The 17,817-nt window shown below is 39.6% G+C and overlaps 1 protein-coding gene across 1 annotated transcript in view; it reads right to left on the bottom strand.

Moving 5' to 3' along the window:
• Window positions 1–12,493: 12,493 nt before the first annotated feature.
• Window positions 12,494–17,817, bottom strand: part of Asah1 (N-acylsphingosine amidohydrolase 1) — a 48,346-nt gene continuing 43,022 nt past the window's right edge. Inside the window, exons 9-14 of the mRNA XM_004637228.2 lie at window positions 17,214–17,268; window positions 17,041–17,122; window positions 15,362–15,493; window positions 15,134–15,257; window positions 14,635–14,691; window positions 12,494–13,311 (exon numbers count right to left, since the gene is read on the bottom strand). Of these exons, the coding sequence (XP_004637285.2) occupies window positions 13,222–13,311; window positions 14,635–14,691; window positions 15,134–15,257; window positions 15,362–15,493; window positions 17,041–17,122; window positions 17,214–17,268 (540 nt within the window). The 3' untranslated portion in view covers window positions 12,494–13,221. The remainder of the gene's footprint in view (window positions 13,312–14,634; window positions 14,692–15,133; window positions 15,258–15,361; window positions 15,494–17,040; window positions 17,123–17,213; window positions 17,269–17,817) is intronic.

Here is a 17,817-nt window from a genome sequence, read left to right as displayed (position 1 = left end):
TCCTCTTTTTGAGACAAGTCTTACGGCTTTCTGGCTGGCCTTGAACTCGCTGTGTAGCTCAGGTCAGCCTTGAATTATGTCAGTTATCCTGTCAGCCTCTCAAGTGCTGCGATTACAGGTGTGCATCACCACAGCCAGCGATAATATATTGAAAGAGAAAAACTGTATGATTATTTCAATTTTGTTTAAATGACTATAGAAGAACTTTGAGAAATGATTTCTTTGAAAATTTGCTATCAACCTTATTTGGTGAAAAATGAGGCAGTCTCGGGGCTGGGGAGATGGCTCAGTGGAATAAGCGCTTCCCTGGCAAGCGCAAGGACCTGAGTTCAATCCCTGGTTCCACAAAAAAAAAAAAAAAAAAAGAAGAAGTCTCTTTTTAAAGACAAGAAGAGAAAGTTGATGCTCATAATTATAATTTCTTTTCCATAGTGTATAATACCAGTATTGTAAAACACAAAAATATGTAAGAAATGGAAAGGAAGAGATAAAATTGCCAGTACTCATAGAAATTTTGCAAACAACACATCATTTAAGTTTTTGAAATGCTTAGCTTTTTTTTTCTGATAAAGGGTCTATATAGTTCAGGCTATTTTATACATTAGGTAATTGAAATTAGTGTTAAAATATTTGAAATAATTAAAAATATAAGGGACTAAATCTCAATAAAAAATAATTAGCTTTCTTGAAAGTCATTAAAGATCTTAATAAATGGATATTCAGTGTCTGGTTTGGCTTGGTTTTGTTTTGTTTCGTTTTTTGAGACAGGGTTACACTACATAGTTCAGGCTGGCCTTGGACTCCCCAGTGCTGGGGTTGCAACGTCTGCCACCATATCTAGTCTTAAGTGCTTTTGATGATATAACTCAATGAAGACTTTAGCTATTCTCATGAAGTTAGCAAATACACGTCTTTTAAAAATCAGTACAGGGGGCCGGGGAGATGGCTCAGTGGAATAAGCACTTCCTTGGCAAGTGCAACAAGGGCCTGAGTTCAATCCCCGGTTCCACCAAAAAAAAAAAAAAAATCAGTACAGTAGGATTGGGCATGGGGGCGCATGCCTATAATCCCAGCACTGGAAAGGCTGAAGCAAGAGTATCTCTGCAAGTTCAAAGCCAGTCTGGGCTACAAATTGAGCCTGAACTGCATAGTGATACTGTGTCTCAAAAAGAAAAAAAAAAAAAAAATACAATTGCAGTGTTAAAAAAAAATTGTAAGATATTCATTGACAGTTGCTTGACAATAAAATCATGGTAAACAGTAGGAAGATTTTCAAAAGGCTCTGGTTAAGGAATAACAACTAACTTCCTGTGATGATATTTTAGTGGGAAGAATCCACAAGTCATTGCAACATTGCCTTTGATATTTCTAATTCTTTTTATTTGCCTGCTTGGTGATAGTGCTTATGGTGGTATTGACAAGTAGTGAAGAGGAGCTACTAACAGAAGTTACATACCCTGTGAAGGATTGAGATCCAATAGTCAGCCACTTCGGGGTAGATGCTGTGCTCCTCCCTGTTGACTGATAGAAACCAGTGTACACCTGTATATGCTTGAGGAATGTGCCATGGCCCCCCACAAGCCAGCCTCACAGTCAGTTGCTGTTGTCCTGCTCTGCTGTTACTACTGCTTAATATCCCCAACTCCCAAAGTGGAGAATCACAAAGAAAAGGGAAGACACAAAACCAGAAATACAATCTGCAGTCTTTATTTACTTGCAGCCAAATAACACTTGCATTCTTAATGTTTTCATGGATATCTTTGAATTTAGCCCAAAGCCAGTGCTGGCTCTTGTGAGGAAAGCCAAATGGACTTTTCTAGCACAAAAATGAAATCAGAGACAAAGTCATTCTTTCCTGGTCCTAATAACTACGGAGACCAGCCTTAAACCTCTAGATGGACCAGTCCTGGCCTGGGGCAATGACTTAGTACTCTTGGAGGACAGTAGCTTCTCCCTTGGACACAGCAATCGCCAGTTTAAAAGGGCCTGTTTGTGGCACAGTAAAAGGAAACAGGAAGGAAAGAGAAGATTCTTTAATATTTTTTGATCTATGAAAATAGATACTTTGCCTTTTCTTTTTACTCAGTGTAGCAGAACAAAGCAGACTATTATATTGTGGAATATACTCCCAAAGTATATTTTAACACTTCTAATGCAGGGTAATTGTCATGTAATCCACTACTTACTTAAGTGTATAATTTGCTAAGTTGTGACACCATCTCTACAATCAGTATATCATCACTCCAAATTTTCTGATGTCTCTTATAATCTCTATATCCCATCGTTCTGCACCCCATGTCAGGGTGAATAGTGATTTGCTGTCACAATAGATTAGTTAGCATTTTCAAGAATTTTGTATAAATGTAACATACAAGAAGTACTTTTTAAAATTTGGCTTTTCTCAAACATTTTGTTTTAGATTCATCTCTCAGTACTTCATTCGCTTGTTAAGCTATTGGATGGACACATCAATTTGTTTAATACCTTTAATGCAGTATAATGGAATGCAGGGGAAGATATAGCCTAGTAGCATGGCTGTATCTTCTGCTAAGGGCATACTTATAAGAAACTTGCAGTCTTGTTTGCCAAAGTACTGTATTACTCTAGCGTTATTATAAATGGAAAGTTTTGCTTAGAAAATACTTTCCTACCCGTGTCAAGTGTTTCTGTAGGTTGTCTCTTCACTCTACTCATCCTTTTGCTATACAGAAGCTTTCTTAGTCTGATATAATCCCATTTGTTGATTTTTACTATTTTTTGCACCATTGAGGTTTTGTTTAGAAAAGTTTCCTATTCCTATGTCATCAAATGTCTTAACTGTTTTGTCTTGCAGAAGGTTCAATGTTTCTGTCTTAATGTTTGATATTTATCCATTTTGATTTAATTTAGTATATGGTAAGAGACAAGGGTCCAGTTTCATTCTTCTGCAAACAGATAACAAGTTTTCCCAACACCATTTGTTAGACAGTAAACTAGGGAAATTATTAGCCTTATGTTTCCCATCTTTCAAATGTCACCTACCTGATTCTTTAAAAATATCTTTAATTCATGTGTTTTATCAGATTCCCTTTGTTAAGTGGAGAGGTGAAGATGTTGTTTCATCTTGGTTGGCAGCATAAGCTGTGGTGACATTTTTCTACCAATATATGTTTTCGTTGAAGGAATATATGGGAATTTGTCAAATGCATTTCTTCATCAAATTGCAGGAAGGAGGGAAATTAAGGAGGGTGCTTTGGGTGGTTTGCACCTAGGATAACATGATAACTAAATCATTGGAAGGCAAAGCGGAACACCACATGGAGAATCATTCAGAGAACATAAGTCTTGCCCTTATGTATGACACTTGTTGCTTCAGACTGGTTTCGCCTCCAAACTGTAGCGTCAGAGATGGCATTGCAGCGCACAGCACAATCTTTTTCTTAGTCCTGTGCTGGAGTAGTCTCAAAGCCTTCTGGAATTCAGCTCAGCAACCAGACAGGGTGACTGTTAAGTTAGGTTATATTTTAAAAATGTTTCACAGGATGGTAATTATAGCTCTCTGGACACATCTGTTGACCTCTCTACCCATGGGTCCCTGAAAGCACTTTATAACTTCTAATTCCCCAAAGTGGTCCTATTTCACATTTCCATACTTCATACATACTGTTTGTCAGTCAAGCCATGTTTTTCCTTTACCAAATTCCTCCTATTCTCTTCTTCTTCCACCCCTTTTTCTCTGTCCTTCCTCCCCTCATACTGGGTATTAAACCAGGGCCTTCACATGGCTACATCCCCAGTCCCACCCCCTTTTGTTTCTTACTTTGAGACAGGGTTTTGCCGAGTTGCTAAGCCTGGGCTTGAATTTGTGATCCTCTTGCATCAGCCTCCCAGAGTACTTGGGTCACAGGCCCTGGCTACCATGCCCAACTCTAAAACTCCTACTTATTCTTTAAAACTTCATCCTTTTCTATGCCTGATTACAGTTTCTTGTTGCTAGGCTGACTGTACCATTTCCTGTCCTGACCAGCCACACTGGCTGATTTAGTCTCCTACCTGTACTCCTGAGCTCTAAGGTCCTGGAAGAAAGACTGTGTCTTATCCAGTCTGCTACAGTGCCTAGCTGAGTAGGTTCTCCTTGAGTTTAACATGAAAGGCTTGGTTAGTGGCTGTGAATCTTTCAAATCACAGAATCTTTTCAGATTACCAGATGTAAAACATCACCATAGAGTTCCTTCCCTGTGCATTCGCATTGGTCAGGCACTTGTATGTTCGTACTCATCATGGGCCCTCTACTAGATTAGAGTTGTCTGTCTTTTAGCCCTATCTGGAATAATACTGTAAGGTGCTCCAGGGAATCCATGAAAATTAACCTGACAATGGAAATATGCAAACACTTGCACTCTGACTCTTGCACATTGTATAGCTTCATTAGATTTGGTAATGTTCATGCTCCCAGGGAGTGTACTCTCCTGTTGGTGAAAGTGTACACTGACTCAGGCACTTTGGAAGGTGCTTTCAGTAGTATCCAATCACATCTAACCACATCTACTCCGTGTACGTACTGCCTAGTCTGTTTTTCATAGACACACAAAAAGATGTTCCCCACAGCATTACTTATAATTCCAAAACTGTGAAAACAAAGTAAATGTCCATCAATGTACTTTAGGATCCTTCAGAACATTTAAAAAAAAGTGATGAAGGTGGGTTTCAACCCCAGTATTGGGGCTACATGGAGTTGTAACCTTCAACACAGACCAGTGATTTTTTTTATTTGATATCTTTTTATATTAATTTTATTGAGAAAAATAGCAGTGAGACAGTTTCAAAACAGGTTTACAACAGTTATAATAATACACTGCACATTGTCTAGGAATAGTAGTTATTCATAGTACAAGATGCAGACATGATATCTAAACACCATTAGTTCAAAGCTTTCTTATTGAACTAAGAGAAAGCTGTAGATGTATGTATGCTATTTTGTATATACAGACACTTATTTTTTATTACAAAATGGACCTTCATTTATATCCTTTTTTACTTTTATCAGAGATGGGTATTCCATTGCCATTCATATATTATAGTTCCATGAATTCAGCAAAGTAATCCAATATAGTCCAGTAGTCTATAATAGTAGTGGGTTATCCGCATGAATGGCAATGTCAGAGGTTGTTGACTTGAGCCTTTTACAGCCCAGCATATTAATATGGTTTTTTATACCTCATTTTTATCTTTTCTGCTGGATGGTTAAGACCAAGATAAAGCAAGACCTATATAACAAAAAATGTAATATTTATCTCTGACAAGGTCAGTCAGATCCCCTCAGGATTTACCCTGTAACCCTGTACTGCAGTTTATAGATCCTTTGTCAGTGTCAGCCATGTGGATGAGTCACCATTGCTTGACCAATTTGCTCCCTGTGAAAGTCTGAGAGAATGTTTTCTCTCCATGTGACTCTCCTTAGGCACACTCTACATCGTTGATCACTTTCCTCTGTGGCCCCATAATCTTGATCAGAAATATTAGGATACCACTAAGTTACAGAATCAGACCAGTGATTTTTAAGTTACTATACCTGATAACACAAAGCAGCTGGGAGTAGCTTTAAAAAATGACTAAAGTAGAGGACCAGGGAGATGGCTCAGTGGAATAAGTGCTTCCCTGGCAAGCACAAGGGCCTGAGTTTGATCCCCGGTTCCGCCAAAAAAAAAAAGACTAAAGTAAACCTGATACGAACAATGTAGTCTTTGTGACTATAAATCAAACAAAACAAAGCCTTTTTATTTTGCAGTACATAGGTCACATAACTTTGTGTATTTCCTTTAATATATGGTACTGGGAGTGAACTCAGGACCTTCACACTGAGATACATGCCCAGCTGTTTTTTAAAATTTTGAGACAGGGCTGGCTGGAACTTGCTATCTTCCTGGCTCAACCTCCCAGCACCCTGAGATTGCAGGTATGTGCAATCACCTGAGGTCTTAATGAACTGTTTTGTTTTTGTTTTTTTAATTTTTTTTTTTTTTTTTGCAGAACCCGGGATTGAACTCAGGCCCTTGTGTTTGCCAGGGAAGCACTTACTCCACTGAGCTATCTTCCAAGCCCCTTAGTGAACTGTTAAAATTGCCATCAAATATCACTGCAATATCTAAACCAAATATGAAAAGATAACATTCCTTTTAAATAAATTTATTAACATTCCTTATTAAAAACTTGCAACTTCTAGTTTTCAGGTGCTTGAACTCTATGTTAACATATTCTGTAAAATACTGTTTGTTGTCTATAGTTCTCAGAGTTCTAAATTCATTTTAATTAGGTGTCTTTTCTCCTTTCAGAGAGATAAAATACCCAATACCCGAAGTTTTCAAAAAAAAAAAAAAAAGGAAAGTTTTTAGAGGTTTTAGTTCATAATTGGCTGGCTCCAAGGTGGGGTAGATGGCAGGCATTAGAGTTAAGAAGCACTTCATGGCGGGCAGAAGGTAGCAAAGCAAGCAAAGGACCTTGACAGAGTCTGCGGGCACCCTTTATCTTATCCGTGAATCAGTCTCAGCATCACACACTATAGAGCCAACCACCTCTCGCCCCCTGAGACTTCAGGGGGACATCTAGACACAAACAATAACATGATCAAGGGGATAATTCTCATGAGGGCTCAGAATGAAAAGAGAACCATAGTCACAGTTGGGGGCTTTTCAGAGGTAGCTGGATCTAGAATTTATGATGCTAAGATCAAGGATAATGGGATTAAAGTGAGTGCTACCTGCCCTAAGTAGCCTACAAAGGATGTAAGGGATGGAAAGAGCTGTGGTTGTCCCTTGCTTGCTTTTTGTCTTGCTGCCTTCTGACCACCATGCAGTTTGTCCTCTGTGATGTCTGTCTGCCATGTCACCCTGCAAGACCTTGTCTCAGAAAAACAAAACAGTCTTACTGCATTTGACAGTATGGTCCAATATACTTGAGTATGTGCGTGAAAAACAAGCTGGTACTCTGGCAAGCGCAAGGGCCTGAGTTCAATCCCTGGTTTCACAAAAAAAAAAAACAAAAAAAACAAGCTGGTACTGGCAACAGATGTCCTTGGTCAGTGCTGCTCGGCAGCAGAGTTCGTTCACCAGTGCACCTCCCCATACAGGCATGGCTTTGCAGTTTATCATGACATTATGAAGCAAAGTGATGCAGTCTCATTATTATCTATAGTGTGAGAAGGGCTACAGTTGTTTAGGGCACTGGACTACTATGGAGCATAACATGAATTTATCATGTTTTCCTAGGATTCATATATAGTTTGCATTGAACTCAGGTACTTTTTAAAAAATTCTGTCATTCTCTGTGTATGTAAATCATATTTACAAATACGTTTTACTTACATATATAACATGCACATGTAACATGTATTTTATGCACTTATAAAAATAAAACTTGCTGCTATTGGTCTGCTGCAGAACATTTTGGAGGTATCCAAGCAAGCTGCCTGACTGCTCTAGCAGTGCATGCGCTCTGCCTGATACAGCATATGAAAATTTTGACTGGCTTCACCCATGTGTCTGTATGACTAACACTCCAGTGTACGTTGGATGGGTGTTGGCTGCTGCTGAACTGCATTCACTTGAGGTATGGTTTAAATGTAGATTCTTAAAGGATCCTTTGAGAAGACTGGTGTTAAACCCTCCATTTACAGAGGCAGACATGGACTCCCAAGGAAGTGCAGTGACTTGTGCCAGTCACTTAACAGGTGGGGAATCAGAAGTTCCGATGTTTTCTACCTGTGTGCCACGGTGCAGACTGAAAAGGACTGTGTGTACCACATACTGGAATAAGCTAAAGGGGACATGGTGGTTCCACTTTCTTTACATCAAATAATTCTAAAATGTATAAATTATAAACAAAATCTATCAGAAAAAGTACATGTAAAAGTAGACTTTTAACATATAATTGTACATTTTATATTTGAAACTGCTACATACAATTTGGGGGTGGCTCTCACTTGGTAGTCCAGGCTGACCTTGAACTCCATTATGTAGTCCAGGTCAGCCTCAAACTCACTGCAGTCCTCCTGCCTCAGCATCTGAGTACTGCAGTTATAGGTGTGCACCATCACACCCAGTTTTACATACAATTTATGACCAAGATTTTACAATGAACTCAATTAAAATACGATCAATTATGTGTGCATAAAAATATTACATATTTATTTGTGGTACTGGAGACTAAACCCAGGAACTTGTGAATGCTTTACCACTGAACCACAGCCCAAGCCCACATGATTTAAAGCAGTTTTTACAGCCATTTAAGAATTTAGATAAGCTTACATTTAGAAGACAAATAGCTTTCTTCTTTGATAATTATAGTAACGGTCCAATCAAATTTTTAAAATATTTCAAAACAGTGCCTTACTTTTCAGAAAGCACAGGCATGATTAAAGTCAAGGCCACCAATTCAGATGCCTACAACCTGACCTGTAAGCTATAAAGGTCCTGCCTACGGCGAGAAAGGGAGTCCACCAGGAGCCCACACTGCACCTGCACCTCTCACCCAGCCAGCAGGGATGCTTAATGTGCAGGGCTCTATGGTATCTGGAACATAAACTGTCTGATTGCACCACAGCCTCTTGTTGATGACAGCGATCAGGTCTGTGGCAAACCAGGTGCTAGGACATCTGCTTGGTCTTGCTCTACCTCTCCAGGGAGAAGCAGCTGAATGCTGTTACTGCAACCAGTGAGGATCAGGGTTACCAAGACAGATTTTCATTCTGGTATTAAAAATACGGAGGGCAGAGGTGAATGGGTAGGTATCTTTATGTGGATTTCAGATAGCCAAAACTTGGTTGGCACAGGCTCCTAGTCTGCAGGGCAGGTGATCTTCTGTACTAACTTGCTTTACACTTTGCACACTGTCCCCAACTGCAGCCTGCTGACACCCTGAGGAGATGCAGTCTACCCCATGCTTTTGAAGCCTCCCCTCAAAGGAGCCAGGTGCTACGTGGGTAGCCAGCCCAGGGCTTGCATGCCCAGGACCCTGCCCAGCTGCCCCAAAGGCTAAGGGATTAGTATTTCAAGACATACCTGGCAAACTGCTGTCAAGAGCCATGAAGGGTCTGAGATCTCACCCTGTTTGCAGGCTAACTCGCTGGCCTTAATGGATGTTGGTAGACTCCTGGGGCAGAGGCAAGGATTTTGTTACTGTGGGCACCCTAGGTGATATGAATTTCAAGTTTGTTGGAATTTGTTCCACTTTCCCCAACAAGGTTATACTGAACAGGCCAAGTGGATAGTGCACTGTACAATCTATATCATAGCTAAGGAATGCCAAGCTCAGGAAACATCCAGACATATAGGAGCTGTTCTGCTAGTCAGCCTATAAGCGAAGTGGGAAATAAAGTTACATGGAAAGACTGTCAGCTACACAAAAGCAGTAAAGACGGGTTTACATAAAGGAAGGCGTTTTCCATTATAGGGCCTGCCAGACATATCTGCTTGGTCTTGGCGGGTGTCCTGGGCAGATTTTTATTTTTTAAATTTTAAGTAAAACAGGACACTTCTTCCTTTGTGTAACTCATGCTTGTTTAACTGATGGTCTAGCAATGTAACAAGATGTTTAAATTCCTTTAGCAATCCATGATATCAACCAACCCTCCAATCAGAAAATGCCCAATCTATCTTTGTACCTCACTTGCCCTCTCGATAAAAGTCTCCAAACCCTGTGGGTGGGACTGACTGAGAGATCCTAGTCAAGCCCACTCGTGTAATAAACTGCCTCCTAAACCTTCTTGGCTTCTTTCTTTCTTCTTATGTTTGGTCTGTTCTCTGTACACAAGGAGACAATTGACTTTCATCAGGGAACACCTGATTGGCCAACCATCTTGAGAAGATAGTATGATAAAAGCGGTCACAAAACATGTGGAAATACCATGACAAATTGCTCAATGCGCACCAGTCTCCCAGTGGCACCTGGCTTGCAAACCCTAGTTTCTCAATATAAGAGGAAGGGAGTGCCCTACGGAAAAAGAAAGAACTAATTCTAGGCAAGCTGACAACTCTACACAAATAGCAGCCGCCAGTCTTCCCCTTTTGGGGCCTGAGGATGAGCCATGCCTCAATGCCAGCAATGGCCAGTGCCAGTGCACAGCAACAGAGTAGCCTAAGGCCTGCTGGCTACATTCACTATATTCAATGCTTAATAAAAACTTTCCCTCATATCCTGAAATTAAGTGATAACTGTCTGAGCTTTTCCACTTTGCAACTGAAGAAAATTTTAGAGCTGTCCGTATTTTTAATGGGTTGCCAAATGATAGCTAAAAAAGACAAGTCCTTTGACTCCACAAAAGCTGAGCACAATGTAGACTTGGAGTAGTAAAAAAAAAAAAAAAAAAGTAACTTGTTAGATGAATATATATCAGTTCCTGACCCCAAAATGTTTCCAATCCCTATGGAAACATAATTTATAGGGAACCAACAGACAGAGATACTAAAGTCATGGCATGCTCAGCATGATGTCTTGGGGTACTTTATGTTCAACTGGGGGAAGTCTCCTGTGGGAGGGCTACTTGTTGTCCTACTTATAAAGTCATGAAGGACAGTGTCATGATAAAAACAAGAGTTAGACCCAACAAGTCCCAGCTCCTATCACTGCTGTTAATTTCAAGAAATCATTTAACCATATTTTAATCACTAGCAAACAGAATTTCAAGCAGAATTGGAATTCTCTGTGAAAAATATGAAATGTACCTATCACAAAACCTGGTAAGTGATGAGTTCTGGATAAATAATAGCTATTACTGAGTTAAACTGTCTGGAAACACATGTGTGAAGGAATGTATATAGGATTCACTCCTACATTTAAAGTCATATTCCTAGACAGGCAAATTATAGCCCATTGTATGGATCCAACCTATACCTTAGTTCTGCTCAGTATTTATAAAAATACAATAATGCCCATGACTACTAAGTTTTGTCCTCTGAAAATTAAAATAGTAATGACTACTATTTTCAGGTCAGGGTCAAAAAACATTTTGGTTAAGATCTTACAGTCATCCCTGGATGTTCTAGATGTCTAGTTATACATAAGTACCTGTATAAACTTATATAAATATTGTACATACCATTTTAAAAACTGCTTTACAACTAAATGATAGGTTTTGACGGTGTTGCAGCACAGAAACAGGCAGAAGGAAAAAGGGAAAGGGGCTTCATTATGTTGGAGGACACGCAGAAAATTTGGGAAGATAAGGGATTCTCTGGATTGGAACAAAGGGAGGCTGAGGTTTTTGTGGCCTTTTGCCGGGGGTGGGCTCGAGGGGGAAATTTACATACACCCGAGGAGCTGATTGGTGCCTTCCCTGAGGTGACAGGAAAGGTGAAAGGAAACTGCACCCTGGGCTGAACTGAAGAAGAAGGGGGAAGGTGGTCTCTGGGAAGATGAGCTGTTGTTTTAAGGGCTTCAGCCATATTGGATGGCCACCATAATAATTCAGCAATTCATACCAGGGCCATAACCTATCACTAAATACTACCTAAAAACTTAATGACGAATCTAGTCTGGATCAGCAGTCACTTTTTTTTGGCAGTACTGGGGATTGAACTCAGGACCTTGCGCTTGCCAGGCAAGCACTTATTCTACTGAGCCATCTCCCCGGTCTAGCAGTCACTTCTTTATTCTCACCTGCCTCAAAGGTCTCTATTCAAAAAGACGTCAAGTTATAGCACTTGATGCCATAACAGGATGAAAATTTGAAATTGTTCTTGTTAATCTCATCCTATTTTAACACAAACCCTTTTGTAATTTTTCTTTCTTCTCTCAAACAATCCTGGAGATGCTATTACTGTGTGTAAGCTCCTGTTCGCTCTCTAGGGGAAAAGCTGCCCTTGGACACTTGCAAACTGTGCTGACACTACAGGATTATGGGTTGGCAAGTATTAGTCATGTCCAACTGTGAACATTTAGTCATATACTTAATAACCCATTACACAACACTTGTTATTTCCTTTAGATATTATGTTCAGCTTGTATTTCTTGATAATAACCCCTTGCCCTCAGAATGACATGTAAATACACACCTAGTCATTGTGTATAAGCTTTGCCAGATTAGTTTATTAAACATCACCATACAACTGAGATTATACAAATGAAGTGGCCACAGTCTTGCACAAATGCCATGTTCCAGTTAATTGTGAAAGTTACATTAACAAATTCTGTTAGTGGTTTTACAAATACTGATTTCTCAAAAATATTTTAATTACTAAAAGTTTAAAAAAAAATACATGTTGATCAGAAGGACAAACTAAAAACCTATGTATTAAACCAGTGACACTTGTGAAAATTTAAGTTAATTAGTTCACTTCCTATTTCCTTTTTCAAGTCTGAAGTTCATTCATCAGTGCACAGAATCTTGGGCTCAGTTTTGGTTGTTTTGTTTGGTACTGGGGGTTGAACGCAGGGCCTTTTTGAGACAGGGGCTTGTTGTGTCATTAATTTGTTGGGATGGGCTCAAAATTTTGATTCTCTTGCCTCAGTACCCCAGAGCACTGGGATTCCAGGCATGTGCCCCATACCCAACTTGGACTCAGGTTTTTTTTTTAATTTTGTAACTTCCTGGAATACTAGAAGGTAAAATAATTGTGAAAAGGGAAGTAGGTCCATTCTTATTATAAAAAACTGCCTCAGATATTATTTCATGAATCCCCAAAACTTTTACAGTTTCAAAGGTATTTGTAATGGCAGAAATACTGAATGTCTGTCTCATCCTCCCAGTCCAATGGAGTGAAATGATATTGCTGCCACTAACAGCAAAATGCAATGATATATCGATTCTCTTAGTAGTTAGAAGGAAAATTTTGCTACACAGAAAAATATACAACTATGTTAATAAAAGTGAAAAACTGAATAATGTGGACTACTTACATTAGCCACATGAGTTACTAGTTCAAACAAATGCCTGTAGAGAATCGATTTGAAATTCCATGGAGGTGGTTTAATTGTTAATCCCTATGCCCAAATGTCAAAGTGAAATGAATCTCAGCAAATCCTAGAAGACTGTTTTACTTCACTTAAAGAAGTAACCTGTAAATAAGAAAATCAATTGTTATGGTAAAAACAGTCTGCTATTAGTAAACACGCTGAGAAAGGCAAGGGTATCACTCAGAACCAGTCTCGAGTCCTTTGCCTGCAGAGAGAATCTGGACAGCTGCACTGGTCAGCCGCGCTGGACAAGGCGCTGTCGGGTCTTGGCGTATTCCGTGGGCCGATGTGTGCTCACCAGCCCATACAAGGGTCAGGGCAATCCCGAAGGTAAGCTTCATAGTGATTTTTTGTAACATCCATCAAGGCTGTAAATACAGTTAGCTGAAAGAAAAATTACTTTTACTTTGAGGATGTTTTACATTCGAAGATGTTCAGACATATTAGTATATCTGCCCCTGAAAAAAATCTACTATAAGAAATTACTTAATATTAAACAATATATTAAAACTACATAATATAGTATATATTATTATTAAACAAAGCAATCAATATCAATAAAAAGATTTTTCCTGGTCATACACATTAACAGATTACAGAAAATCTTTAGCTGTTTACAAGAACTTACTGCTGAGCAGCACACTGCTTTACCACCACAGTTTAAGATTCATTTAACCTCCTCTGTGTAGACATAACAGTCACACATAGCCTAATGATATACTAGGGCCATGGTGTATTTGGGTTTAATCCTAATTTTACTCTGTGATAAATAAGTGGGTTTTCGGTTGTAGTTTGGCTGTTCAATCTCTAAAAGGCTCACCATCTCTGCACTAGGTGTATACGCCATCTACCTTGGCTGTCCTTATCCTCAAGGCATTCCAAATACAAAGGGGAAACTGCAGGCACAAAGACTGCAAAGCGCACATGCAAGCTGACATGGGGGTCATGCAGACTGCACCAAACATGCCCAACAAGCTGGTGTGGGCAAAATGAGCGCTATGGGGGTGGTCAGTAAATGGAAGTGTCTTCATGGAGGAGCCGGGCTTGAGGACAAGAGGCTTTTTTTTTTTTCCTGGCAGAGGCAACAGAGTCATGTTGAATTTAGGGAGACAGAGGCCTGGCAACCAAGAAAAAGAAGAGATGGAATGAATGGGATAGCAAGGGAGTATATCTGGAACACACTAGAAACAAGATGACTGGGAAACTTTTCACATTTCTCATTATAGTATGGGGAAAGGATGTTTATCTCTTATCTTTGCAGTACCAGGGATTGAACTTGGAACCTTGTACTTGCCAGGCAGGCGCTTATGATGCTGAGCTATCTCCCTGGCCCAGGAAAGGATTTTTAAAAATGTAATAAAGCTCTGGAGAAACCCTAGTCCACCAAGACACAGAGCTCTGTCTGACTTAGTGCAGTACAGTTTGAGATTACTGCCAGGCAGGGAGAAGTCAGGAATGTGATGATGGAACTAATTTAAATGCCATGAAAGTAAAGAAAAAAAAATACTGATTTGGATATGAAGCCATAGTGATCAACAAGCTTACTGTATTTTATGATTTTAGCCACATAAAAAATATTTTTAAAAATTGGCCTTAAACTGCATGTAACTTTATGCTTAAACTGACCCAAGATAACAAGGGAAGATAAAACACAGGACCAAATTGTCTCCCTACAAGCACATATATGGTTAAGTATTTTTTAAATACCTTGTTGAGAACAGGTTTTGTTGACAGAATATCATACAAGGTTGCAAATGAAAGATTCTAAAAAACACAAAGAGTTCGGTTCAGTAAGTTAAATACAGATTTATCCACGGAAATGGCTCACGAGAAACCAAAACATTCTTCAATCAACCTGCCTAGAGGAATGTCCCTTGCAGTCACTGCTAGAAACAGATGTAACAGTTCTAACATATTCTTTCCCCTTTTAAACTCTTACCTATTTGTTATCTAACTTCATAGAACAGTATCCAGCATTAAGAGCAAGAAAACAAAAGTACTACAAAATTTTGCTCTTTAAGTTAAAACTCACTGAGGACATCTACAGACACTAAAGAATATGAGGTTTATAAATTTTTTTGAAAGCCAAAGAAAAAAAATATGGATATGAAGCCACAGTGATCAACTCCTGAACTAAGATAATCCCCAGTGGGAGTACCCTTACTGGAATTACAGCTTCCTTCTATAGGAGACAACGCAAATATACCTCCTGGGCTGTGCGCTTCAGACACGTCTGCGCAGGCGTTCTGCGATCATCAAGGAATAAGGGCTTTTTCCATCGGTCATAATTTGTCTGCACCATGTACCATCTGCCCTGCTTAGGGTCAAGTCTAGATACAGAAGGAAAGATTCCCTTAGGCTTCAGGCCTCCCACCCGCACATCCGTCAGTGTGGGCTTTAGTTTCTACTTACTTGCCTTTAAAAAGGTACTTACTCATATACATCCAAAGAGTCTTGTCTTTCTCGTGTAATCACACACCCCTCCCCAGACTGGTTACCTCCCAGAATGAAGTATGCTGGGGCCAACAATTTGGTCTTGACCAGTATATTCTTGGCTTCTTCATAGCTATATGGAAACATGAAAAAACATTTTTTTTGATGCCTTAAAATGGAAATAGTTCTTGTATTACTATGAAAACTAAGCAAAAATACTTTCACAAGGGTTTTTGTAAATCTTTTATTTGGTACACAGCTCAGAGTCAGAGTGATCCTCCAGTCTCAGCCTCCCTAGCACTGGGATTACAGGCATGTACCTCCATGCCCAGTTTTGGCGGCTGGCTTGGCTTGGGGCCAGCACAGCACATGATACCGAGGACTAAACCCAGGTCCTTGCGCTTGCCAGGCAGGCAGGCAGGCAGTTGCTTAGACCACCTGGCCCTGTGACCATTTTTAAAACAGAATGGTGAGGAATTTTAGAAGTTCTCTCTCAGCTGAAGAACATAACCACCTCCAGAGCTTAGGAGCCACTCTTACTGTCTGTACCTGTCATTCAACAACAGAAGGGGAAAGAATATTATAGTACATAAAACTTAGGGCAAAGACAGTAACTTCAGGAAAATGTGGGCTTTCAAAAACTGGAGTGGATTATTAAAGAAAACTAAGAATTTATCCCTTGGAAAGCACTAGAATCAGGCTCCACACTCATTTAGCCTATGTCCTTTAATTGGATGCAGTGTGAGCTGAAGGAAAAGGAGCTCTTATTAGGAGAGCTCTGTGCTACAGCAAAATGCAACTTCTGGGCTAATATGTGCCACTTAAATGAAGATTTTACTACATTATGCTGTGTGTGAGGATCATTTTTGTATGCCAAAATATTCACAGGAACCCTTCAGAGTATCAGTATCCCTGATATTTTTTAATAAATCATTTCCGGGGCTGGGGAGATGGCTCAGTGGAATAAGCGCTTCCCTGGCAAGCACAAGGGCCTGAGTTCGATCCCTGGTTCCGCAAAAAAAAAAAAAAAAGAAAAGAAAACATTTGGGCTGGAGAGATGGCTCAGTGGTCTAAAGCACCTATTTGGAACAAGCTTGGAAAAGCATAGGGACCACAGTTCGATCCCCCAGCACCACATGCCAGCCAGCCACGCCCCCTGGTGGGCTGAGCTGGCCACACACACACACACAATAAATAAATGTTAAAAAAAAATAATAATTCATTTCCTTGCTATAAGGACATACAAAATATGAGTAATTACACTTGGCATGGTAGCATACGCCTGTAATTCAGCACCTAGCAGGCTGAGACAGGAGGATCACTATAAGTTTAAGGCCAGCCTGGGTTACATAGTGTTCAAGGCCAACTGAGATACATAGTGAGACCCCGTCTCATATACAAAAACCAAAACAGAAAAAAAAATTAATTTCATGTGAGTGTCAAATGTTCACCTAAAAAATTCTGTATTTGTTCCTCAACAGATGTTAAACTGGGGGTTGGGAAATACATTCTTATTTTAATATAAGTAATTTAAACTAAATGTTTGAGGGCCAGGGAGATAGCTCAGTAGAATAAGTGCCTGCCTGGCAAGTGCAGGGTCTTGAGTTCAATCCCTGGTACCACAAAAATAAATAAATAAACAAACTAACTGTTTGATACTAAAGTAACTAATCACTTCACCTTGTACCATTTTCCAGAACTGATCTGGTGATAAACCCTATCCATGTGGCATCTTTCTTTCCCAAAATCCATTCTAGAAGACCTGGAAGAGATCAAACAGCAATGCCAGGACAATCAGAAAGTATCATTCCACCCTTTGAGAAATTCCCATTACACTTGTGAATACTACTTACCCACATAACCGCCATTCATGCTGAAACGTTCATTCAGTGTAAGACTAAATTTTCCCTGAAAAATAAACCATAAAACCAAATCATTGAGGTCAGACACTTCAACTGTCTTTTTAAGGTCCTATCTCTACATTATAATGGTAATATAAAGACCTGCATTAAGAACATAGAGAAGTTAAAAAAAACATGGCAGTATCACTTTCCTTGTCTTTTTTGAAACAGGGTCTTGCTATGCAGTTTGGACTGGTCTTGAACTCGCTATGTAGGGCTGAGAATACAGCTCAGTGGCACAGTGCCTGCCTGGCAAGCATGAGGTCATGAGTTCAATTACAAAAAAGAACAGTCAGGCTGGTCTTGAACTAGTGATCCTCCTGCCTCAGCCTCTAGAGTGCTGGGACAACAGGAATGCACCATCAAACCTGGCAATCACTTTATTTATTTTTCTAGTTCTCTTCATTTTATTTTATTTTTTTTCAAAGTTTTATTGATAAACAGCAATGAGACAGTTTCAAATCAAATCAGAAGTACAGTTTCAACAAATAATACACTGCATATATTCTTCTTAGTGGTTAATTGCTGTACAAGATGCGGACTTGTGATCCTACTT

The sequence above is a fragment of the Octodon degus genome, unplaced genomic scaffold (assembly GCF_000260255.1).
Source record: "Octodon degus isolate 3935 unplaced genomic scaffold, OctDeg1.0 scaffold00088, whole genome shotgun sequence".
In the NCBI taxonomy this organism is placed as follows: domain Eukaryota; kingdom Metazoa; phylum Chordata; class Mammalia; order Rodentia; family Octodontidae; genus Octodon; species Octodon degus.
This window is presented reverse-complemented; position numbering and strand designations above follow the sequence as displayed.